The 25,750-nt window shown below is 36.4% G+C and overlaps 1 protein-coding gene across 1 annotated transcript; it reads left to right on the forward strand.

Moving 5' to 3' along the window:
* The first annotated feature begins 15,110 nt into the window (after positions 1 to 15,110).
* On the forward strand, positions 15,111 to 24,885 carry LOC140226483 (uncharacterized). Its single transcript, XM_072306949.1, has 6 exons — positions 15,111 to 16,547; positions 16,986 to 17,153; positions 19,522 to 19,704; positions 21,540 to 21,716; positions 23,831 to 23,905; positions 24,751 to 24,885. Exons 1-6 carry the CDS (start codon positions 15,111 to 15,113, stop codon positions 24,883 to 24,885), a joined length of 2,175 nt encoding a protein of 724 aa, XP_072163050.1.
* The last annotated feature ends 865 nt before the right edge of the window (positions 24,886 to 25,750 follow it).

A 25,750-nucleotide genomic window follows, 5' to 3' on the forward strand; every position in this document is an offset into this window, starting at 1 on the left:
AGTTTTTTTTTTCCTTCAATGTGCTTAGTGATTCTTCCAGTATCATGTGGCCACAACTTATCTGGCCGTTGAGTGCTTTATTCCGAGTGTGTCGGCCAGTTCTAGGAAGTCAAGGTTATGATCATTAAATGTTCCTATAATTCTTTTTCTGTCTTCTTGAGAAATACGTCTGTATCTAACTTGTGCTGTCATGACTGTAAGAAGATGAAGTTAATATGTAGCATTGGTACATGTAGGCCTAAAATGACATGTATGAAAGAAAAGGGGCGTTACAGAACAACAAACTCGAGTTATATTATGATACTGCTTAACAGTGCGTGGATGAAACAAAAAAGTCACATAGAAATACGCGTTTAAATGTTATCACCTTTTCAAAAAAAGAAATAACATGACGTTAATTTGAATGAACATGTTAGGAATTTGACTGCTCATACGCGAAATTGAATGACTGAAATACCCCTCTCGGCCAGTGTTGGCGAATTTGAATGACTGAAGAGCACGTGCCAATTTGAATGCTCGTTTTACGAATTCGAAAGGCACATGTGCAAATTTCATTGATCGAAATGCTAAATTGAACGACCAACTTGCAATTTTGAATGACAGAATGTGCAGTGACGAGGATTTCCACTAAATTGAATGAACTTTTTATCAAATGGACTGACAAAAGTGCGAAATTGGCCGGGAAAACCTATATTATTTTTTTAATTTACTCAATCATTTAAAATGTAGAACCCAATCGATGCGTAGGCCTAAAATGCTATAAAATGTTATGAGTATAGTTATAGTCGTGTTTACTAACAGAATTAGTGATTTTAAGGTTCCATTACACTCAAATAACGGTATCAATTTACTCACTCACGCTGTATCATGTAATTCATTCATTGTTAAAAAAAAAGTCACTCCACAGACATAACTTTCGAAACTGTTGGGAGTAAATGAACATTAATAAAGCTTTAAGTCTACGGATCCACTACTTGTGGTAACGCCCCCTCATATTACTATTATACATGTGGAGTATAAAAGATGACGTTTTTAAGGGCCCCTGTAGGTCCTTACACTTATTCGTCGCACTAACTTTCTTATTCCTCCTAGATCTGAATCAGATCTGTGAAGATTCCACCCTCCCGAGGTTTTACGTCTCTCTAAGTGTGGAAAAATGACAATTTGCAATTCTATTAATCTACCCATCCTGCCAATTTTGTTGAAAATATTGTAATGTGTTTTGAAGAAAAAGGAAAAAGAAATGGGAGTCAAATGGCCTGAAAATGGTCGACAAATTGAAATCCTTTCCCCGAGGGATCCTACCAGCCAAGATTTATAAAACAAAATCGGCATTGGTTTTTAAGAAAAAAAAAAACCGAAATAATGACGCACGACGGACGATTTACAATAAACAACTTTAAAAGCTAAGTTGACCTTTTCTTTTTCAAAACTGAGGAATATGGAATGAAAATATCCATACATGTTTCCAAACGTTGTCTCTAGGCGAATCTACCAAGGTAACTGATTTGAATTTGTATTTATCTCTATTATATCAACAACAAGTGCGCACCAGTACATGGCGTTGCATCAAGAAGTGTGGTCACACTGCGTATAGATTATATACCATGGAGCTGATTTGTCATTCCTTGGAAGCTTACTGCAGCTGCTGATTTAATATAAGGTAGACAACTCAAATTATTTTTTAGCGCTTCGTTTGCACACTCATTGTGGAAAGCATCCACCTCAGCGAAATCGAGTTAATACAAGGTGTTGGGGACTAAAAGTATTATTTACTTAAATTTTGAATGCTAACTTAAAGCATGTGACTAATGTAACCTCTATGCTGTGGATGTGACGCTGTAGATGTAGTGTCATGCAGCTAAGGGCATCTTTTCGATTGACTATTCGTAGATTCTTGATATTAATACCATGAACGGGATGGATACGGTTGTGGAATCGTGATCATTTTAGCTCCGTGAACGAAATCTATCTGCATACAGCCGATCCCTTACCTACATTCATTACTCTGTCTCTAAAAAAAAAAATAATAAAAAAAAAATTGAGTGAAAATAATAACTCTTAAAGGAGTGAATACAAAAAAAAAAGTGAATTTAGAGTGAAATTGGAGTGAATTTTGAGTGAAAATGTTCATTTTCACCCATTTTAGAGTGACGTCAGGGATTACTCGAAGATTCTGGAGTGATCCCTGAGATCACTATAAAATGAGTGAAAATGAACATTTTCACTCAAAATTCACTCCAATTTCACTCTAAATTCACTCTTTTTTGTATTCACTCCTTTAAGAGTGAATATTTTTTTCCACTCAATTTCTTTTAGAGAGTACACTTGTACAGCGTGCACGGTCTCATACGGACCTCGTTTTTCTCTAGCCAGAGAACTAAATCTCTCCCGAGTATGTATTGCTAACAAAGAGAGCACCAACAAGATTAATGTTCAGGTGTGATTTTTTTTTTAGTTTGTCTCCCTCTGCAAATTTAATTTGGTAAGATCGCAACCCTACTGCTGATCTGTAAATTAACAAACATGTCGGAAAAAAGAACATGATTATTAATTTACAAATCAGCCGTTGCGATCTTAACAAATTTGATTTGTAGAGGGAGACAATCTGAATCAAACTGAAGAAATCACACATGAACCTTCACCCCTCTGAGTAATATCCTTCTTTCAAGATTAATGTTATACGCAGTTGAACTGGCGCCGATATGTTCGTTTTTCTTACGATAACTTCTCCCGGTTGTAAGTACACCACGAGCATTGATAACATAAATAGATTGGATTTTGGCCACTATACAGTGATTTGGCGATCTTTGCGCCATTCGAGATCATTGTCATGCACCAACTTGATAATGAATGCAAACATATCTCACATTGAACCTTGAACCACCTCTTCAATGAAATGGCAAACACTTTGTTAAACGTAATGCCTAGTGTACACCACATGATCTTGAAATAAAGATAACTTAATACATTTTTTGAGCAGTCGGCTGCTGCACAGGGAAGAACGCCACACCATACCTCTTCTCACAAATTCTGTAAGAAAACAATCTCGTTTTTCTTAAACGGATTGACTTGAGTTGAACAGCGCATATGTTGTTTTACGCGATGACTAAGTAGGCATTTAATATTAAAGCAACCACGTACCAATGTTCTTTACCAAGGGCTGTGGATGAGGATAAAGTACCTTGCCAGGGTTACAATTACTGCAACCATTAGACGCGTATACTCGCATTCCTTTCATGAGGTTTGGTCTACCCTCATCCCATTTTGAGAAATGTGATGAAAAAAGGAATGCACAGACTTTCATGAGTTTGGGATTAAAACGTGTGCTTCTACCAAATATCTCAGTCTTTGACTGCCTAGCTGTGATGGATATAGGATACGGCGCCGTGCTGCTTCTAACATTTGCTGCTTCTGTGTGTGGCCTTGCTACAGAAGGTAAGTGTATCTCTTCACATGTGGTTTCTTAGCACTGCCCGTTATGTCAGGAAAAAGGTTCAAGACCTATTCAAAAAGAGGAAGCCAACCCGAAATCCACCAAATATTATTAACAAACATCATATTCATTGATATAGATTCCTCAAAAGGTTACAGTGTGGCATTATATTCCATATAGTGTTCGACTTGCTAATAAAAAAAAAAATAGAAAAGAAATGCCCTGGGACAACAAATTCATTAGTGTAACATCGTCATATATACATTTCCGGAATCTTTACTTCCTTTGTGGAATCCCTTTCACATAAAATCAAATTACAGGCGAGTCAGAAGGACAAGCCAAAAGTTAACGTTTCCACTGTCGTGGCTCAGCTATTTCATTTCTATCAATATCACCAGTGAGAAACACTGCCCCATTCGTTCGAGGATGGAAAGGTGGCGACACCCGTCTGCCATGTAACTTTGAAGGAGAGCCTGAAGCTGTAATCTGGGTCAAGGAGAGTAGCTTACGTGAAGAGTCGAGGACGACCAAAGCACGATTCATCTATGGTATATCTCAAAGCTGGGAGAAAGGGTTTGACATCGACAGGAACTTTAGTCTCGTTATTACGGACTTGGAGGTGGCAGATGAGGGCCTCTACTTATGTCAAGTGGTTTTGACGAATTCGGAGGATTTTGAGCTCTCCACTCTCTTGACGGTTACATGTAAGTGATATTTTGCTGAAACGGTAGAAGAAGGTATCGTTTATTGTGCAAAATTAATAAAGCTTCCCTGAAATCCTTTTCAAAGCCATGCACAAGGACATAATGAGCGTTGTTTGAACTCTCACAATAAATGACCCCTTAGGATTTCAGTTTCTAACGTTTTATGCTTTATTTGTATAAAAAATATCCAAAGGAGCTGGCACTACTTTTAAAATATTTCCGCAGCATTGTTGCATGTTTCATCATAGCAGTAATCATGGTTACTAGGGTGATATACTAAAACTACTCTCTAAAACACTATTCATTATAGAAAAGATTGTGAAACAGACAAAGGCAGACTTTATACACAGTATACTAGTAGGCCTTTATTCCAATTCCAACTCTCGCATGCATGCAGGTCAATCGATGTTGTTTTTTCTTTGTTACGAGGATACGTTAAAATGACATTGTTCCTTATTATGAAGCTTCATTTTTCCAAATACACATATTTGCTGTAGCTAGCGGTTTGTTTATTCGAAAATACAGAGGGGATTGTTGATACCCACATGAGAGTATTATTCTTTTCTCCGAAAATTAGTCTGTTTAAATGAAATGGGTTTCCAATAAAGATCTGAATATAAGAACAACCCAAGTCCAATTTTTGACCAAATTCAGTTCGACATGGGAAATTGCAGCTTATGCATGGACTCATCTTGTGTATGAATGATAAATCCTAGTGCCTGAAATGAATGATATAAATCTTAAATGTATGTAAGAATGAAGGATTTAGATCATTCTTATATTCATAATTATAGCGCCCTCTGTCATCCTTTTCTCATGTCCTGTAGCAGAAAATCATGTATATTATTATGATTCAAAGAACGACCCAAATCCATCACACAAAATGGCCTCTCCACAATTAATGTAAACGTTAATTGTTACAATAATATATGTACTAATTTGTTTATACAATGTTGTCTCCCCATCATAATTGAATAAAATATTACTGGACAAATACAAAAAAAAAAATGAAGTTTTTTTAAGTTCACCCGAAATGGTCTTCCATGGACTTGGGTCGTTCTGATATTCAGATACTCAATTGCGAAGGTTCGTACATTCGAATTTAGTGTATTTTGTCACTGATAATAGTATGTTTCTTTCACATTCGAAGATACAAGTCGCACAGCGTATTCAGGTTTTCACGAGACCTTCAATTAATGGAAGGATAAAGGGCAGAAATTTGTGGCACGGAAAAAAAAAAACGAGCTATCAGTGTACAATATTACGGACTTTACGACTTGCGTACATGTTTGATATAGGACTGCGAAGTATGTGGTCTTTTTTTTCCCTTTTGTTTAGAGCTGGATTGAGGAGCTACGTAAATCAATTCTTCCGAATTTTCAATATCACTCGACGACGGCGCAATCAGTTCTCAGTGATATAGTTGGTTTATAGCTGTAATTACAATATCATAATCATGCCGAATCTCCACACACTTTTTTGAGTAGATTTCCTTCACATATAAATCAGCCGTACTTAAGAATGATGACTTCATGTTGTTACATGACGCTAGATCTAACTTTTTACGCCTGCATCTTTTACACGCGTGCCTAAACTGAAGTAGGTTCACGGATGGCACCCAATTCTGCGTATGGTGTTCATACTCTTAATGTAACGGCAGAATGCAATTTCACCTTCATCGGCCCTCTTTAACCTATATGAATATAAGAGTTTGTTTGCAAAAACCGATAAGTCCACCCTTATGGAACAAACACAGTGTTACCACGGTGTGTTCACATAGTTCACTATGTGTAAACAATGTGTTAACCATGTGGTCACAGTGTTGTCACAGTGTGGTATTTGAGATCACATAGTGTACCACATAATTGGCATACCGAACACAGAGTGGCACACATATACCACAGTGTGGTATAGTGTTACGACATTGTGTTCACATAGTTGACTATGTGTAAACAATGTGCTAACCATGTGGTCACAGCGTTGTCACGGTGTGAGATTTGAGACCACATAGTGTACCACATTATTGGCATACTGAACACAGAGTGACACACATATACCACAGTGTGGTATATATCGAACTATGTGTAATCCCTGTGTTCATAATGCTACCACAGTCTGGTATTTCAGTTTAAGTGTTTTACCACATAATCCCCACATAGATCACATACTGAACACACTGTGAATCATTTTTGACACAGTGTGGTATATTGTGAACTATGTGTAAACCCTATGTTGAAAGTGTTGTCACACTGTGGGATTTCATATCATTTATTTACCACATAATCCACACAGACTTGTCATTCCGGACACTGTGACTTGTGCTTACCACAGTGTGGTATATATTGAACTATGTGTAAACCCTGTGCTCGGTGTTGTCACTTTGTGGGTTTTAGATTATTCACCTGCATCATCTCCACATACTTGGCATACTGAACACAATGTGTTGTTTATTTATGTGTACTCCTGTGTCCACAATGTTGTTACACAGTGGGATTTCATATCATTGATTTAACACTATAATATCCACATACTAGATGTTAAGGAAGAGACACTACATTTTTTATTTTGAATAACTAAAAAATGATGAAAATTAACTTTCCTCAAATTTACACAGATGGTAGCCGCTGAATAACGCACAATTTTGTTGTGTACTGTTTCAAAATATTGCAGGGAACAGCATACAACAAATTGTATGCCTGTATTAGCTACCTAATGTGTAAATTTGTGGAAAGTTATATTTTCATGGGATTTCAGTTATTCACAATCAAAAGCTCAAACTATTTTTTTAAACATCTAGTACTTTGACACACAATGACTCATGTTTACCGCATTGTGGTGTATATTGAACTTTGCTTTAGTATTGTCAGTAGGGGATTTCAGATCTTGTACTACCACATGGCATGTTAATCCTTGTAAAACCAGGCTATTTCTGGTTTTGCTGTGTGTGTGTGGGGGGGGGGGGGGCAAGGAAGCATTTTACCAGTTTGGTGAAAGGATTCAAATATTGTAGTTTATTAATAGATGTACATGTATGTATCAAATTAAAAGAATATACCTCATCACTACATGTACTCCCCAGAGATTTTTATCAAGTTTTTGTTAAGCCACTTTTAACTGGTCTGATTATCCAATAAAGTAATACACCAATAACTTAAAGCTGGACAATATACAACACCCTTTAAGTACACTGTAGTTGCAAATGTTATATATTCATTCATTTTCCTAATTTCAGTTGAAACCTTTCAGATTTCAAATACTGGCATGGAACAACAGATTCATTTGATGTGAGAATATGACCTATTCATATCATTTATCCAACCTTCAGATGAATAAATCATACACTTAGTGTTGTGTTAATACTGTTTACGGATGCATAACATTAAACACTAGAAATGATATAACACTAGGAGTATCTGTAGTTGTGGAAAGAGAACAAAATGTGACATGTTATAACTTCCCTGTTTCTCTCATAAATCACATGGTTTCCTAAGATTTCACCAGGAGGTATTGCATACAATCTATTGGTCACACGTTTCACTACTCTGATGTGTACAGCATCAGCTTGGCTCTCCCTGTCTCTATTCTTTACAAATGGGTCATCATGCTCTACATACTTAATGAGAGCAAAGGCATCACTATCATCTTCCGAAACCACAAAATCATGTACAAATGTCACTTCATTGCCTGTTACTTCTACATAATAATTTATTCTGGTAGTGTGCCGAGAATATTCAGCCGTATGGATACAAACTGTGTTTACAACTGCTTTCTTGTACACTTTAATTACAGAAAAATGTCACAGGATATTCTTGTGGGTTTTTTTTCCCTGACATGCTATACCACATGACTATCACAGGACAATACCACACAGCAGTACCACACAGGAGTACCAACTGGAATATAAAAAAAGCAAAAAACAAAACAAAATGCATATTCCAGAATCTCATTAATAGGTGAGTTATGCTGCGAATCATGACAATTGATTTAAGCAGTACTTAACCTGTCCTATACTCCTACAGTATTACCTATCAAGTGGGACTGAGGTACAGAATGTGATACTTCATGCGGTATTTCTGTGGTATTCCTGTGGTAACACTGGTATTCCTGTGGTATTCCTGTGGTACAGACTTTGCATAGCTCATGAATATTTATAAAAAGCTACCTAAATTTGAGAAAATTCATAAAATACTTCTAAATTCGAAGTATTTGTGATGGGATTTCCTTTGAACGATTGTTTAATAATGTTATGTTATACCAATGTCATACGTTTTGTTATGAAAAGGTAATTTCATATTCAATAACAGTGTTATCTACTCAGTAATCGTGCCTTCATGCATTACAAATATTGATACACTTGATGACTATGTGGTATTTGATATATTTGATGACTATGTGGTGACTACCACATTGTACTGTGGTGGACTATGTTGTGACTACCACAGTATGGTAGACTATGTGGTGAATACCATAGTGTGGTGGATTATGTGGTTACTACCACAGTGTAATGAACTATGTGGTTATAACCCTGTCGTCATAGTGTGTGACACTGTGGTTTAATTCACACTGTTTTTAATATGTGTTTTGGACCATGTGGTAAAGCTATGTTTCACAGTGTGGTGACGCTGTGTTTTACACTGTAGTAAATACACAGTGTTACCACACGTCCCAAAATCACATATTAAACACATAGTTATTATTAAACACATGTGTTGGACACTGTGTTCCACACTGTGTTGCACACTGTGTTGGACACTGTGTTACATAGTGTGGTTAAACTGTGTTCTTTCCATAAGGGCATATTTGCCAAATGGAGATATTTGCGATTAAAGATCAAGAAAAATAAAGAGAATAATAAGAAAACTTTTGCTTATTTTGACCATAACTTTAAAAATGTACCTTTATATGCCTTGACCGATGTATCATTTAAAAGGTATTATTTTGTACTTCATGACAGCGACATTACTTCAAAATCTTCAAAAATGGACTTATCCGTTTTTGCGAACAAACTCTTCATATTTATGCACTGTTATTGCTAGCCCGAGCACATTGGCCAAGCAACACAGCCTGCATAACGTTCTCGTTCAAGTACACTTTTCCTATTTTGTCTTCTTTTATTTGTTCTGGTAAATACAAGGAATGAAATAATGGTGCGTTAGAACACACGCTCTCAAAAAAGTACCAAAACCGAGCCAGAAGAGCGCTCGAAAGCTCCAAAAGTGTTGTGCCTTACCGTAACGTACCATACCAATCTAATACAATGCTGGACTTCACCATCAGTGTTGTTACCGCTCGATGCACAACAGCGGCCCCCCACGCAAGTATTAATTCATCGAATTAGATAACGCAGTCTGCATTTCCCAAAACACAATCTACAGAACTCCATGCAACGAAGGCAAAATTCTAATTCGATATTTTGCAACTAATTTTCTCTTTCCCCCTAGCGATGGCATCAGACCATACGATCGAGGAATGTGTTGATAAAACTCAGTCCCGTCAGAATGGGTGTACATACCAACTTACTAAGCCTAGCACTGCCACCTTTAATCTTTCGTGTGTTGTGAGTGGATTCAAGCCTAACATTTCCATGCTATGGACTGAAGAATCTGGAAAAAGACTGAATTCCGTGGTTTCAAGACAGAAAATGCTATCCGACGGCACATACGAGAGGAGTGAAACGATATCCATTATATCTGAAGAAGGAAAGGAGCAAACCTTCATGTGTCTAGCTATAGGTGATTCGCTGAATGGAACGTCGACCAAGGAAATCACTCTTCTGCCCATATCAGGTTGTGCACAAAGTTTCCCTTTTTTTCATTTCATTTTTCATTTCATTTTATTTCATTCCTTCTTTCTTTTTCGACAAACATAACACAAACTGAATCAGAAGATAAAGCATAGGCATGTATTCCACTTTACATGGTACTGTAGATAATAGTTAACAAATATGAAATAATACATGCATATCGGCAAAATGCAAAGTTATGTCTGGAGAAAAAAAAAAGAAAGAACTGAGAGGTTTACTAAAAAGCATGCTTGAAAATTGTGAACCACTCAAATGATTCTTGTAAATACATTGATTTTTTTTTTTTTTTTTTACAAAGACAGGACAGAAAAAGACAGTAGAAACACAACGACATTACATGACTTTACAGTAGAGTATACCATGACAGTAATAAAACACAAAAGAATGATGGAAAGAAAGGGAAGAAAGAAAAAAATATTTAACCATCATGAAATTAGCACTTAATCGCTTTTTTGGCACTACCAAATGATTCATGGAAAGATGTTAAAATATTGTGAGTGAATTTTGTTTTGGTTTTCACCAGATTTGATCTGTTTGCGTCGATAATTTCATATGTAAACATTCGTCATTGAAAAAAAAAAAGAAAACCTTTGATGCTGTCCCGAGAGTTTTCCTATATTGTGTGATATAGTGATGATGATTATAGTGAGAAATTGTCGTAACCTAGTAGTAAAATAGTAGCAAAAGGTCATGTTATTCATTTTTCATATTTTCGATGAAACAGATTAACGAAAGGATAACACGTTTTTCATTGTGTCTAGACCAACTTTCAGGAAAACGAGATAATGTCGGTTTCATCGTTGGACTAGTCATTGGTGTATCCGTGGCTGTATCCATCCTATTCTCCCTCGTTGGAAAGTTTCTGCAAAAGTATCATCCGCAGTTTCTACCAAGAAAAGGTGTCGATATTTTGTTGTTTCATTAATCATTTTGCTATTCGGTTATTTGTTTTGTGCTTTGTTTTCGAACCGTCTAGACAAGTCTCACTCTCTTTACGTAATCTCAAATCCGAAATTATCAATTTGTATTTTGCGTAAGTTCATTTTTTATTACAGGCCATAGAAAAACTACGATTATTTATTCACATGTGATTACAGTGTTAGGTGACACCGACAAAAAAAAAAGGTGAAAAGCGTGTGTGTTCTTATGTATTTACTTAATCATTGTGTGAACTTGAATCACGAAACCAACACAGTCGCATGACCCAGTTTCATGTGAAAGGGGTCAATCTAGTCAATCTTAATTTATTTACACTCTCTGACAGAGCATAGATATTGATGTACCTTACAGAAAAACAAAAGTTCAATAAAAAATGAGAAAACTGTGATCTTTGTTGGTTTTCTAGAACTTGTTTATGTGGATTATGCCAAAACACATATAGTAGAGACCCTTCTGTCACTGTCTGTATTTCGTAAATATCCTTTAACCGCATGCACTTTCAAGTTAAATAACTTTTGGGAAAATGAAGAGACTGATTTTGGCATTAGTATAATTCATATAGGTAGATTTAGGTTTATTTACTGCGTTTATGTCAAAATCCAGCTGCTCTTTCTGATGTAATAATGATAATAATAATAATAATAACAATAATAATAATAATAATCATAGCCATGATAATAATAATACTATTGATGAAAATAAGTATAATATCAATAATCATAATAATAATTTAGACTTTCTCCGCCAAGTTCGGACTTTTGTCAGTCAATTTGATTCAAGGTTCATTCGTTTTAGCATTTCGATCAATGAAATTCGCACATGTGCCTTTCGAATCGTAAAACGGGCATTCAAATTGGCACGTGCTCTTCAGTCATTCAAATTCGCCAGCACATGGAGGAAAATGGTATTTCAATTGTTCAATTTAGCGTATGGGCAGACAAATTTCTAGTATGTTCATTCAAATTGACATAATGTTATTTCTATTTGAAAGGAGAGAACCGTGATTAAGACGTATTTAAATGTGAATTTTTGTTTCATCCACACACTGTTAATTAAATAGAAAAGATATCTTTGACTTAATTATTCAAGTTTGTTGTTTTGTAACGCCCCTCTTCTCTTATACATGTCATCAGAACGGACACCAGTACCATAGATTCATTTCACTTTATGCCCAGTTATGGTAGTAGTGGGGCAGATATGTGAAAAAGATGCTCACATCCGGCGGAAAGTATGAAATTTTGCGTATAGGGGTATTTTGAGGCGCTGATTTCAAAAATTGCCGGATCCAAGAGATCTGGCCACGGGGTCGGCCGCCATTTTGAATTCCAATATGGCCGCCGTAAAAGATCCCTATCTTCAGTTCTGAATGACGTTAGCCATTGGAATTTGATATATAAAAGTATGGTGATATGATGACTTTAATAACAGACTTATTTGATATGTCTGACAAGCTGCACGGCAGCCAATTTGAATTTGTATACATATTTGCCATGTTGGATTGTTGAAATTCTCTATCTCGGGTTTGTAGATTAGGCTACCTGATTGAGCGCGCGTTTGTAACTGATAGAGTGCGCGCTGCTGTATTTACATTGTGACGTCAGTGAAAGGTGCATTATGCTTCCTTTTTGCTGCACTTTTTGACATGCCCGTGAATGTTAGTCGTGATGTTTGTCTTTGTAGCCACATTGGAATTCAAAATAGCAGGCATTGCGTTTGTCAGACACATCACATCAGTTAATATTTTAACTCAGTATGTTGAAATACTTGTTTACACCTAATTTCAGGGTCACTCACCACTTAGAAATCGAGATAGGGATTTTCAATATTTCGTCGAGGCGGCCATATTGGAATTCAAAATGGCGGCCATTCAAAGTTTGTCAGACACTCCAAATCAATCTGTCATCAAATTCAATTTGTCAAAACGCTCATGTGTACCAAATTTTGGTGCCACAGGTCGTTCAGAACTGAAGATAGGGATCTTTGAATTTGTTTTGAGATGGCGGCCATATTGGAATTCAAAATGGCGGCCGACTCCGTGGTCAGATCTCTTGGATCCGGCAATATTTGAAATCAGCGCCCCAAAATACCCCTATATGCAAATTTCATACTTTCCGCCGGATGTGAGCATTTCGACCAATTTTTGCTACATATCTGCCCTACTATAGTACGAGTTAGATACAGCGGATGATATATGCGAAAAGTTTGTGAAGGATTCAGGAAAAAGGGGTTCTATGTAATGTACCGCAGAGCGTAATATTCATTGACCTTGGGCGCCCGGAGCAGTCTTCACGTGCCAAAGGCAAATGAACCACTCCATGGCCGAAGGTAAATGCATATATATGTATGTATATATCTATATATATATATATCAAATATATAAATACATATTATACCACCTTTTGATGTTGTATTTTTTTTTTCTTGATGTTCTATTTCACAGGATGCGGCTGGAATCTCTGCTGGCGGAGACCAGAGCGACTTGATGAAGAAGAAACATTAATGCTGGGTATGGAGAAGTTTGTAATGAATACAACGTTTTCTTTCCTTCTTTAATTCTTGTTTACCATTATAAAGTTAAACTGTGTACATTTTTTTTTATACTTGTCACGTAATTATAATTCATTATGAATTGTGATTCAAGAACGGCCTGGTGCTTTAAAAAAACAAATGAACATTATCTTTAACAGTTGTATTTTCTTCTTTTTTTTCTGTTTTCCCGAAGAGTTGACATGTATCCCCCTAGAGTCGAATTATTTAGAATGAAGAACACAAAGATTAAAATGGAAATACTTACAAGTGCGAAAGAGCATCAAATTGGTTACAGTAAATTGTAAATTATATCTGATTTTCGCCACTAAGGTTTGGGAACTAATTGTAGAATCCATATTTAAGAAATGATCAGATAAGAAGGAGTTGCAGTATTATACAAATGAAAATAAGGTTACTTAGGCGTGCTTTGGGAATAGTGGCAATGAAAAGGTATTACAAAAAAAATTGATATATTAGGTGACATTGACTTCATAGTAATTATACCAACATAATGATAATAATGATCATATTATTCATCATCATCATAATTATAATAATAATAATAATGTATGCTCTTAAAGCGCAACATTCCATCAAAAGATACTCATGGCGCTTTTAGTCTTAATATTAGGAGAAGAGAGCAAGAAAAAAAGAGTAAGATAAAGCAATTATGAGACATCTTAACTTTTGTTTCCTACAACATTTTAAACATATGTTTTTAGGGATGTTTTAAACGATTCCACAGAAGATGACTGGTGAACAGTGACAGGGATATCTTCCAAACTTTTGGTCCAATGTGGGAGAAAGAGTGTTTCCCATGAATGCATAACCTTAGGTATCTGAAATGAAAAGAATGTAGATGATTGAAGTCTGCGAGGAGGGTTATAACAATATAAAGAAATCTGGAGATACTCGGGTGCAGTTGAGTGAACCACATGATACACAAGAAGAACAATTTTGAAAGTAAATCGCTTTTCAACAGGAAACCAATTAAGAGAACGTAACACTGATGTAATTTAAGCAGTTTTCCTACTATAGGTCAGTAATCTTGCGGCAGAATTTTTAAGAAGTTGTAGAGCGTTGATTGGTTGACATGCCGAAAAACAAAGAATTACAATAATCTATACGTCAGGAAATACGAGAATGTATAAGTTGTTCTGCTGCTCTTTTAGTCAGATATTTCCGAATAAAACCAAAATTACGCAACTGGAATCGTACAGATTCCATTGTACGGAAATTAATTTTTGTTTCCGTCAAGGTTCTGGTATTTATGGTCTATTCTTGTGCAGAAACGCAATATCTAAAACTGTACGTAATAATGTTAAAATGAACAATAATCTTTGCACAGATACAATTACGCCTAAGAAACATATCTGAATCATAATGTTTTGAAAACAAATGTATAGTATATACATTTATATAGAATATAGTATGTACATCCATATATTATGTGAGAACTAACCAGTTCACTTTAATACCCCCTTTTTTTTAGTATGGATACATATAATACGATAGGTATGCATAGTATGCGTAATTATAAGTACATTTCAATGTTTAATGAATTTTTGTCTTGGTTTGCTTTCCATTAGCACTGCTCTCATCATCACTTACGAGGGAACAAGTACAGCAAATCAAAGAAGAGCTGAAGGCGTATTACCGGTTGTCACGACGCAAGGTCACTGTGGATCCACTCAACTTTATGGATCGTGTTAACTTGGATGCCATTTACACAAATCTGAGTCTATTAGACCAAAGTGACATGCGTAAAACTACACCTATGACGTACCAAGACCTTTTAATCAATGATGGAAGTTTAAACCTTTCAAAACGCCTTTTGATCCAGGGTGAAGGTGGTGTAGGTAAAACAACGCTGTGCTCTAAGATAGCTTGGGACTGGTGCCAGGGACGGATTCTCCAGGATCTCGATATGGTGCTCGTAATACCTCTTCGAGATGTGACCGACGGGAAAAGTATTGGTAGTATAGTGCAAACGTATTTATCTGACTCAAATGTAGCAACACAGGATCAAATAGACGGATATATCTCGAACAATTCGAATAAAATTTTTATTGTGTTTGACGGTTTCGACGAGTTTAACGAAAATATCGAAGAAAGGAGCAGCAGTGAAATCATTCGAATCTTAGCATTAGACCAATATGAATCATGCAAGGTAATTGTGACAACAAGACCATGGAGAAGACATGAATTCACCGCTGTCAAAAGCCTTGCAGAGGCTTACACATTTATCAGAGTTGACGGATTTAACATGGACAATTTATCAGTTTATATCAAGAAATACTTTCAGATAAGACAGAAGGACGCTTTGGCAGAAGACTTAATCACTTTCATGGAGGAAAATGATGTGATCCAGTCGAACATGGCTCCGTTTCCCATCTACTCTGCAATGCTCTGTTTAATGTGGGAAGAATTCAGTAAAGAGGAACGAGAGGAACTGACAAGAATGCAAACTTTCTCTGAGATTTTTGGAGAAATGATTACCTTCCTGGGAAAACACTACGCGTCAAAAGCATTCCAAAATGAAAAGAGTAAGAACGCCCATGATCATTTAAAGGAAGCGGATAGGGCAATTCAGGACATAAGTGAGATAGCATTGACCGGTTTGTTGCAAAACAATATGATATTTCAAGAAGACCAATTTAGAGAGTGTCCTGATACTTTGGAAATATGCTGCAGGGTTGGGGTTCTGACGAAAGAAAGAGATGTCATCAACAGGAGGCGTCTGCGGAATATCAATACTCAATCCCTCGTTTTATCAACGGTTTCGTTTCCCCACAAATTGTTCCAAGAATATATTGCAAGAGTATACATTGAAAATGTGTACACCAATAATCACGCCGACTACAGTCAACTGAAAAACAAACTTCTTGCCCAATTTGAGCAATTCCGCTACCTTCTGTATTTCATCTCAACCTTACGTAATGAGATTCGCCTTGATATCATCGATGGATTGACAAAGTGTGCCGACCAGTATTTCTGCGTTGATGTTGCGTTTGAATGTCACACTGAGGAGGCAGCTAAAGCAGTGGGAGAACGATGGGATAAATACAGACTTTCTCCTGATATGTCAGAGCACACTAAGTCAGGTGTCGTCTTCATGGTGCACTGTAACCAAGTGGTGAGTTGCTCATTGGTTTCCAAATCGGGAATTAATGTTCAAAACAATATGTGGCAGATGTATGTGTTTGTGTCTGTGTTTGTCTGTGTGCACACATCAGAGAATTTGAAATCCTCACCCTCTTTCAAAATCAAACTGTTTCATGGTATTGTGAGGCCAGCGTGTTTGACGCGGAACGCCATAATGAGTATTCAGTATCGCACCTGTATTTAGGGCACCTAGATCCGTGTTGATGAAGTCAAACCCAAGACTCTCAGTCCGGACTCGTATAGTAGAGACAAAACATTCGCCCTTCCTTCTAAACTATTTCCCGGCATTACGTGAATAAAGATATGACCATTGAAAGTATCACAACTCAATTGCCTTGATCCCTGGGTTTTTAGCATTCCACTCCTAGTGATCATCACTGTTCAAACTGTCAATATTCTCTCTCATTAGCGATCGTTACATATTGACCGTTCCAACTGCGGAAGAACTTTGTTACTTGACCTGGCGGAAGGAATGTGTTCCAGCACTGTGCTGCGCGAAGTAGCAATGGACTTGTTTAACTCAAAATTTGAAACTGATTTCTACAAGATCGTAGCAGACAAGGCTTCGACCTGTCAGGTAAGATCTTCAACAACAACGACATTACATGTGCGTTTGTCAGGAATGTGTGTCACAGTGTATCACAAAACCAACAAAAAGTCGGACCCCTTGGTTTTATGTGAGGACTGAAAAAAGAAGAAGAAAAGGTGAAAGAGGTCAACCATGGCAATATTGAGTTTTGATATTCTTTTTTTATCTGAAACAGCTCTTTCTCATCTACAAAAGGAATTGAAGAGTATTTATTCAATAGTTTTTCTGCAACTCTTATTTTGTAGAATAGTGTGGTAGGGCATTTATCAGAGACCTCCTTTCATTTCAAAAACAAATACACATTCTTCAGTTTCAACTCTTCTGATATTTGAAAGGGTGATGATTTGAAAGTTGGCATTATTCTTTAACATAATATTTTAATACAGAGCATGCTAAATTTCTGTTTAATTTGGTAAACATTCTTTTTGATGCTGTTCCAGTGGTCTACATCCTGTCTTTGCTTATGCTTTGTTTGTTGTTTTGTTTTATCTTTTTCCCCATTCATCGCACAACTATCGTGGTTTGGCAAAGAATAAGCGCTTGAATAGACATTGCACTTCATTTTTACACCACATCTACTTTGCTCGTGTCACGTTTTTCTAGAGTATGTGATTTCTTTCAAATATATATATAGGTTAAAAGAATTCATTTGAATTGAATTATACATCATTTTAAAGCGTAGAGTCTGCTCTTTCAGAATTCATGTCTGGCGGCAATTCCAAGTTGTTATATGTGACCGTGCACCTCAAAACGAACATAAAGTCGCACACACTGATTTTGCGTGAGGACTGAAAATAAGTAAAATGGGTCAACCTAGCCGAACTTGACTTGTTCATATTTTCTGAAAGAGCGGGTCTTCTTTTACATTATGCTAAAATTTGGTATCATAAAATGGGCAGGAAAGTGTGTTTTTTAAGCAGTTTATCTCGAACATTTTTGGTAGAATAGTGTGATTAGGTGTGTCTTTAGAATATCTTTTTCATTTCTGAAAACCTTGTCCACACTCTTCACTTTCAACTTTAATAACTCTTGAAAGGATAGTGCTACTGCTTTGAAAGTTGGCATTAATTATGGACAGAATGTGTTAATGAGGCATGCTTAATTTCAGTTTAATCAAATAATCCCTTCATTGTTATTACTCTGGTGGTTTACTTCCTGTTTTTTGTCCCATTTATCGCACAGCCAGCATGGTTTGGTAAAGATTAAGCGCTTGAATAGACACTGTACATCAGAGCCTCTTTTCTCAGTTCACACTTTTCCTGAGTTTGTGCTTTCTTTCCAATATTTGGATAGGTTAGAAGAGTCCATTTGATTTGAGTTATACATCATTTTAAAGCTAAAAGTCTGCTCTTTCAGAATATGGTCTTAACTAAAAATTCATGTCTGGCGACTTTTTGTTTGTTTTGAGGTGCAGGGTCACATATAAGAAATGAACATTGCATTGCCTTAAATGACATTTCATGGGATAGAAGGTCAAGGGTCAAAGGTCAGGTTCTTAAAAGTTCTAAATTTTTGTTGTCTAATGCAAATTTTACACTTTTTTTTTCTCGATACTTTATAGAAAGCTCAATGCATACACTCGATTAAATGTCTTTCACGCTTTACGCGCCACGGTGTAAGCCCCTTTTTGACACATTCACGACATTGCCTGAAAATTATAACCGAGGCATGCCTGGTTAAACATTCTGTTTTTCAGATCCATTTAACTTTTTAATGATGTTTGTTACGCTTGACATGCAACAAGTGAAATTTTAAAGAAAATGCTTAGAAATGCTCTGATGTAAATTCAGTGACAGGACTAGGATCATGTTTTTGTTTTGTTTTGTTTTGTTTTTTGTTTTGTTTTTAGATCACAGTGATTTCTATTATTGTTGTCCAGGCATTATTTTGTACACAAAAATCAAGATCAAGTGATATTTATTAGTACTGTCTTGATTAGTGGATTGTACTTGGAAATAATCATTAACAAAAGGTTGTAGATTGAGGTGTAACAAAACATAAGGGGTCAAGGGTGAAATGAAAAACGCCAAATTTTCGGAATTTTTCAATAAATTGAAATACTTTTGCCATCTAAGTAAAATTCTCTTTCAAGGAATGTATTAAAAAGCACCCAACATGTTTTTGACCGCGCACAATTTTCGTATGCTTCTTTTAATTTGTTGCTTCATTTTTTTTTTCTTGTGCCAACCATGTGAAACTGTCGTCTCACATTATTGAAGTGTACTGTAGACCTACAGTATGAAAAGAATCATACGATATTGCAAAGTCGCCATTGGCGACATTTCTAGTTTTCTCGTACGTTATGTTTGCCAGATAATTTTGTTGGTTATGTGTGGGATGCTTTGTTTTTCTGCAGATACGAGATCTTGCATTGACCATAAGTTTCTGGAATGACAATCTTCAGTATCATTTCTCAATGGGAAAACACTTGGCACGTTGGATTTGCACAATGCCACATCTTTCGTCCTTCAGTTTGAGATGCGACAACTTACCCAATGCTTTCTTCTCAGCAGCAGCCGACATGGCGCAATCCTGCCAAGTATTTTCCTTTACTTTTACTTTGTTTATATATAAACGAAAATATATTTTTTTTTATCAGACATTTCTCTTATTGAAAAAAAAATTACTTTGTACATGGCACCCTCACTTTGTACAAAGTGTCTGAAATAGTATTTTTCAGTTTATAACACATCAACCTCAAGGTGTAATTATTTATTTTTGTTTATTAATAGAATCGGTTTCGGCACTTGTTTCATCGATCAACTTATATGTGTGTCATATCTTTGTGTGTGAGCACACGCTTTAAGCGCTTTAAGGAAATAGTGCTTAAGGGGTTTATGGTTATAGAATTAATGTGTGAGAAAAAATATCTAGAAGTGCTTCGGGATGATGACTAAAGTCAAAAAAAAAGTCACAAACACAACCTAATAAAGGCATGAAAATTTTCATGTGGATATGTTGTTTTGTCAGCTCACAGTAGAAGAATCATTCTACAATCACTTTTTCTGAATAAAGTAACATACATAAGTCATAAAGGACTGTGAGACATCATGATGTAGACCGACATTATACATTCAAGGCAAAGTTTATTTCATCTTTCAACAAAAAGCATATACATTTCACTTCCTTTGGTAAGAGAAAAAGATAAACAGAACACTGTCGTGTAAACTGCAGTGGTCGAAAATTGCTAAATACAGATGCATGAAAGTACGCAAAGTGCAATTTGAGGGACCACTGAAAAAGGCAGAACCTGTAGAGTATTACCTGACCCTGCATCACAAAAAAACCCAACAACAAGTCGCCATAGTCACAAGCATGGATTTCATTTATTATCATTATTATTATTATCATTATTATTATTATTATCATCATTATTATTATAATTTTCGTTATGATTGTTATTATCATTGTTTTAGTATTTTATTAAGGGCATATTCTGGAAACAGAGAATCTATGAAGATGTACAACACTTTTCTAAAACGTAAAAGACTGCGTTGCTGTGGTTACAGCGTATTATTATTTCTGCAGTAAATCAGGGCATCTTTTTTGTGTGTGCTTGTGATCGAGCTACTTCCGCATCTTAGAGCAATGATCATGAAATTTGGCCCGCACATTGATCTAGGCCAAAAATGTTCAAGTCACATGTTTGAATATGTCAAACACTGCTTTTCCATGGTTACTGCGTATTACGGCAGCTGATCGACAGATTTTAGAGATCGGAAATGGTCTCTCTCTCTTTTTTTTTTCGATGAAAATCCTTGAGCTTGAGTCACACAGTAGTATCGGGGTAAAGAAAAAAAAAACCTAAAATAATTCGGAAACTGAGTTGCTATTCGAATTGCATATTATGATAATCTAAATGCAAAACATTTCATGAAATTTGAAAATGTTATTGAGTGAAAGATTACCTTTTTTTTTCAAGCAAAATGCCCAAGAACTTTGGTGCACACAATGCTGGGGTAAAGCCTTTTTTGCGAATCGTGCTAGGTTTAGGGTTAGGATAAGAGTTGAATTAATACTGTACAACATGTATAAACACAGCGTAGCACGGAGACAAATATCTTGAAATCACCCGACTTACCCAACTTACCCGACATGAAATCACCCGACTACCCGACTTACCCGACTTACCCGACTTACCCGACTTACCCGACTTACCCGACTTGACATCACCCGACTTCAAATGACCTTGGCCAAAAAAAAAACAACAACAACAACAAACAAACAGTACTAGACTCATACTCTGAAATTGCGCTCTTAGCGAAAAAGAGTGAAAACAAAAAATAAAGACAAGGTAGTCAAATTCCATATTCAACAAATGTTTTGCTTTTGCTTTTCGATATTATTTCTTATTTTTTCATTCATTTTCTGCAGGTCTGCGAACTTTTGATCGTGATCGATTCGGGTCAGATTTCAGAGTCAGAGGCAACAGCAGCAGCCGAATTTCTGTGCCATATGCCACATCTTAGACGTGCCCGTATCACATGCGAGAACCTACCCAGGACATTCTTCACGACAATTGATTCACAGACCTCAACCTGTAGAGAACATGTAAGATGTTTCGACTAGTTTAACATGAGTTGTGAATAACAATGATTTTCTTTCATGAAAATAAGAGTTTATACAGAAGGAAACTCGATGGGGGTTATGTTGCCATATTAAAAGTATATGCCGTCCGGCGCTCTCACCATTCACTTAGCGCCCTTTTTTACAACCAAGTAAGATAATTATCTTCTGATGATTCATTATGTGCAGCAGCAAATGTATCTCTCTCCTTGCCAAGATTGGGAGTCATTCGTGAATTGTTATTTGGCAGTACTAGAAACCTGTGCAACGACTTATGGTACAGTTAATTGCGTATGATTTATGTGTGTGTGTGTGTGTGTGTGTGTGTGTGTGTGTGTGTAGTGGCAGGTGCACTTCATTATGCATATGAAGAGTTTGTTTGCAAAAACCGATAAGTCCATATTATTTGCAAAATGGAGATGTTTGCAATTAAAGGTCAAGAAAAATGAAGAGAATAATAAAAAAAATTTTGGTTCTTTTGACCATAACTTTAAAAATATTGCTTTATGCGAAGTGACCAATGAATCATTTAAAAGGTTTTATTTTGTACTTTATGCCAGAAACCGTACTTCAAAATCTTCAAAAATGGACTTATCGGTTTTTGCAAGCAAAATTTTCATATTTATGAGCAATCTCTCTCTAAGTTACAAAAAGGACGATCGGCTAGGATAGGCCGGCGAGTTAAGAGCTCGGTTACAACGTATCAAATAGCTAAGAGGGGAAGACGCGCTCAGCGCTGTGTTTATTAGCCTTGGGGGACTGAACGCCCTCTGTGTTTTGTTATCTCAGCTCTGAAGGGTGGCGGACTTTAATTGTGAGTCTCTCCGTGTTTGTGATTTCGTGTGTAAATTATTATACAATTTGAAACTTTAGTAAACTAAAGTACGACGATCACAGTTGGAACATCGCGTCACGTCAGGCCACCCTTCGTCAGTGCCCGAATCGGGAGTAGAATTTTTTACGGAGTTAATGGACTTTCTCATACTTGCTCTTCGATTGTAATGACCGTTTGTCGCGGCACAAATTGTCGCCCCCTGGAACAGGCAACATATTTTGCAGGGGGCTGACGGCGCAAAATTATCGCCCCTCACAATTGGTCGCCTGGCGAAAATTTGTGCAGAGGGTTGAAGGCACAAATTGTCACCTGCCCTCGAAGCATATTAAGCGGGTAATATCATTCTTGACATTGGCATTGGAACACAAACACATAACTTACATGGCTGTGTGTTATCAGCATACATGGTGCATGTGAAAAGTTGCGATTCAATGATGTCTTGAACTGGTGTTGTGTAACACACAAAAGAGGAGTGGACCAATCACTGATCCCTGCGCTACTCCACATTCTATGGTGCACAGGAGGATGCATGTTGTCCTAATACCACTTGTGCTGTCATTGATTTCCTGTAAATTATCAACCTAAATCATTAACATTAATTACCCTGTCAGTATCATTAAAAAGCAGGCAGTTGCCTCGGTTTGAATTAAACTTATAGAAATGATATAGTATTGTTGAAGATGAGGATTGGGAATTGAACTTTTTGCAAGATACTAAGAAAACACATGAAAGCTCAACAAAGCGATTGTAATAAATGGCGGGTCCCATTTTTCATTAGTATTGCTTTGTTTTGGAGATCTCAGCCTTTTCAAAAACCTGTTTTCGTCAAATATCATGAACGGTTAATTCCTTGTATAATTACATGCTCTTTCATATTTTGAAAGACTTTTCTCGTTTTCTCACCGAAAACAAAAATGTTAGAAACCCAAAGGTTTTACTCAACTAAAGCTGTACGATCCCTTTAGCCCATGTCCAAGCCCTTTTGTGCTCTCCAATGTCCTATAATAGGACCGTCTACTGGCCTAGAAATACAATACAGCAAAAAAAATGTCATTCAATCGTTCATTTGTCACTCAATTTCATATAAGAGAGTTTGTGTGTTTGTGCGTGGTGTGTGTGTGTGTGTGTGTGTGAGAAAGAGAGAGCGAAAGAACAAACGAAATACGATTATTTCGACAATTACGTTTATGTCTTTTTTTTTGAAAATGTTTGTGTAATTGTCTTTGTTGTTGTTATTGTTCTTATAACCGTCTACATGCTACAGATTATGGGCATCTTCATCAATGATAAACCATTACACCAGTTGCCTCGTGACAAACATGAAAGCACTTCCCAACAGGTATGAATTTAATTCTTAATCATCTTTTTTTCTTCTCTTTTTTTTTTTTACTTTGTACTGTTTTCCCACTTGTTACATAATATTTGGTAGATACAGATGTACTGAGATTGACATGTTATGCATCTGGCCTCAGGTAAAGATCACAAAGAGCGAGACTCTCAGAGCTGCAACTAAGAGGGATGTTGCGACGGAAAAAAAAGATGTCAACATCGTTTACATCATCGGCTCCTTCAAATAAAGCATGACATTATTTTACGTATATTATATATGTATTGATCTATTTCCTATGAGTACTCTTGTTTATCATGCTAACATTTTTGGTTTGTCACATTAATTCCCTCCTTCGAGTGGAGAAATGGAATAAACTGAAAACGAAACTTTCCTTCTTTCCAACTGTGTTTTTGATTTCAGTTTTCACATTCTAAGGTGTCTGAACTCTAATAGAATTAAGAAGAAACTTTTTTTTCAAGGTTACAATTATAATTGAAGAGTTTTATTGCCAAACGAGTTATTAAACCTCATTCCTGTTAAGTTGAGATATTTGTGATTAAAGCTGCTAAAAGCAAAATGGACTATTAAGGTACTACCGGATATCTTAAATCATAAATTCTAGATATACCTCGTTATACTCCAAGTAAGGTATCACTGGAAAGGTTTAATATTGCTTTATTTGATGATGGGCATACCTTGAAATGTTAAGAAATAGCGCTCAGGTAATTTCGCAATAAAACTATTAAATACACCAAATGCACATGCCGATATTAGTTGGAACTAACTGCATGTTTGTTTGTTTGTTTTTTTGTCCTGAAATAAACGTATTATTCTGCTTTCTTTTTTCTTTAAAGAATGACTTCATAAAAAGCGCTGATCACTCAACTGTCACCGAGGGTGTTGAAGATCACGATGCTGATTCAAAAATATCCTCGGAAAACCGTCAAACATGTTTTTATACAGCTATTAGACTCGACGATGATGAATAAAGCTATGTTGGATGCTCACCAGGAAATAAAAGACAAAAAAATCCCAAGGCTTAAAATAAACGCACGAGAACAAGACATAATGCTTGACTGTGGATAAAGCAAACATTAAGAACCAAATCAAAAATGTTGTGTGATATAATGTTGTTCCACTGATAATGTATTGTGTCATGATACGAATATTATTTTTAATCAATTGATAACCGCGACAGCAAAAGTGACCCGCTACAATAAAAAGATCCAAAAGTCAGGGGTGCCGATATTCTGCAAATGGCATGATATTATTGCCGTTTCTCCCACTTCAATTTCACTTATATCACAACATATAACAGAAGTCGGTTTCGGAGATATCTTTGATTTTATGAGAGCATGTCAAGTGGTCTTTAAATATCAGCGCTCGAGAAAGCCTCCTTCTAAGTTGTCCTTCCGACGCAATCGTGATGAAGGTGATAAGACAGATTTCCACTCGTGACAATAGAAGGTATGCTCCTAGCCTCTTCGGCAATTGTCATTGAAGCTTAGCACCAGTGGTCAATAATCAGGATGCCATCATGCACTGACCAAATAAGATCACGCACTTATTGGTAGGGGCGTAGTTTATCTGCGACGCTGAATCCAATTCTTCTGACACGTTCATGTTCCGTTGAGAGTCGGAAAGTCATGGCTCAGAAAAAAAAATATTTTCCTTTGACCATTTAGCTTCGAAATGTCAACATATAATCGAGACTAGAAATGTCGCTATGGCGACTGGTATGCCTCCGCCATAATGCATGATTCTCCTAATAGGGCTAGATAGTACATGTGGACAATGAGTGATTACATTTTCACAAAACTGGCAAAATATTGAAATGACAAGTTTGTCAGAAAT

The sequence above is a fragment of the Diadema setosum genome, chromosome 3, assembly GCF_964275005.1.
Source record: "Diadema setosum chromosome 3, eeDiaSeto1, whole genome shotgun sequence".
NCBI lineage: Eukaryota > Metazoa > Echinodermata > Echinoidea > Diadematoida > Diadematidae > Diadema > Diadema setosum.

What these genes read in the sequence shown, in the direction of transcription:
- LOC140226483 (XM_072306949.1), top strand. Translation starts at nt 15,111, where the DNA reads ATGGATCGTGTTAACTTGGATGCCATTTACACAAATCTGAGTCTATTA. An exon ending in ACATGGCGCAATCCTGCCAA is followed by an intron (nt 19,705 to 21,539) that starts GTATTTTCCTTT and finishes CATTTTCTGCAG; the next exon opens with GTCTGCGAACTTTTGATCGT. An exon ending in CCTCAACCTGTAGAGAACAT is followed by an intron (nt 21,717 to 23,830) that starts GTAAGATGTTTC and finishes TACATGCTACAG; the next exon opens with ATTATGGGCATCTTCATCAA.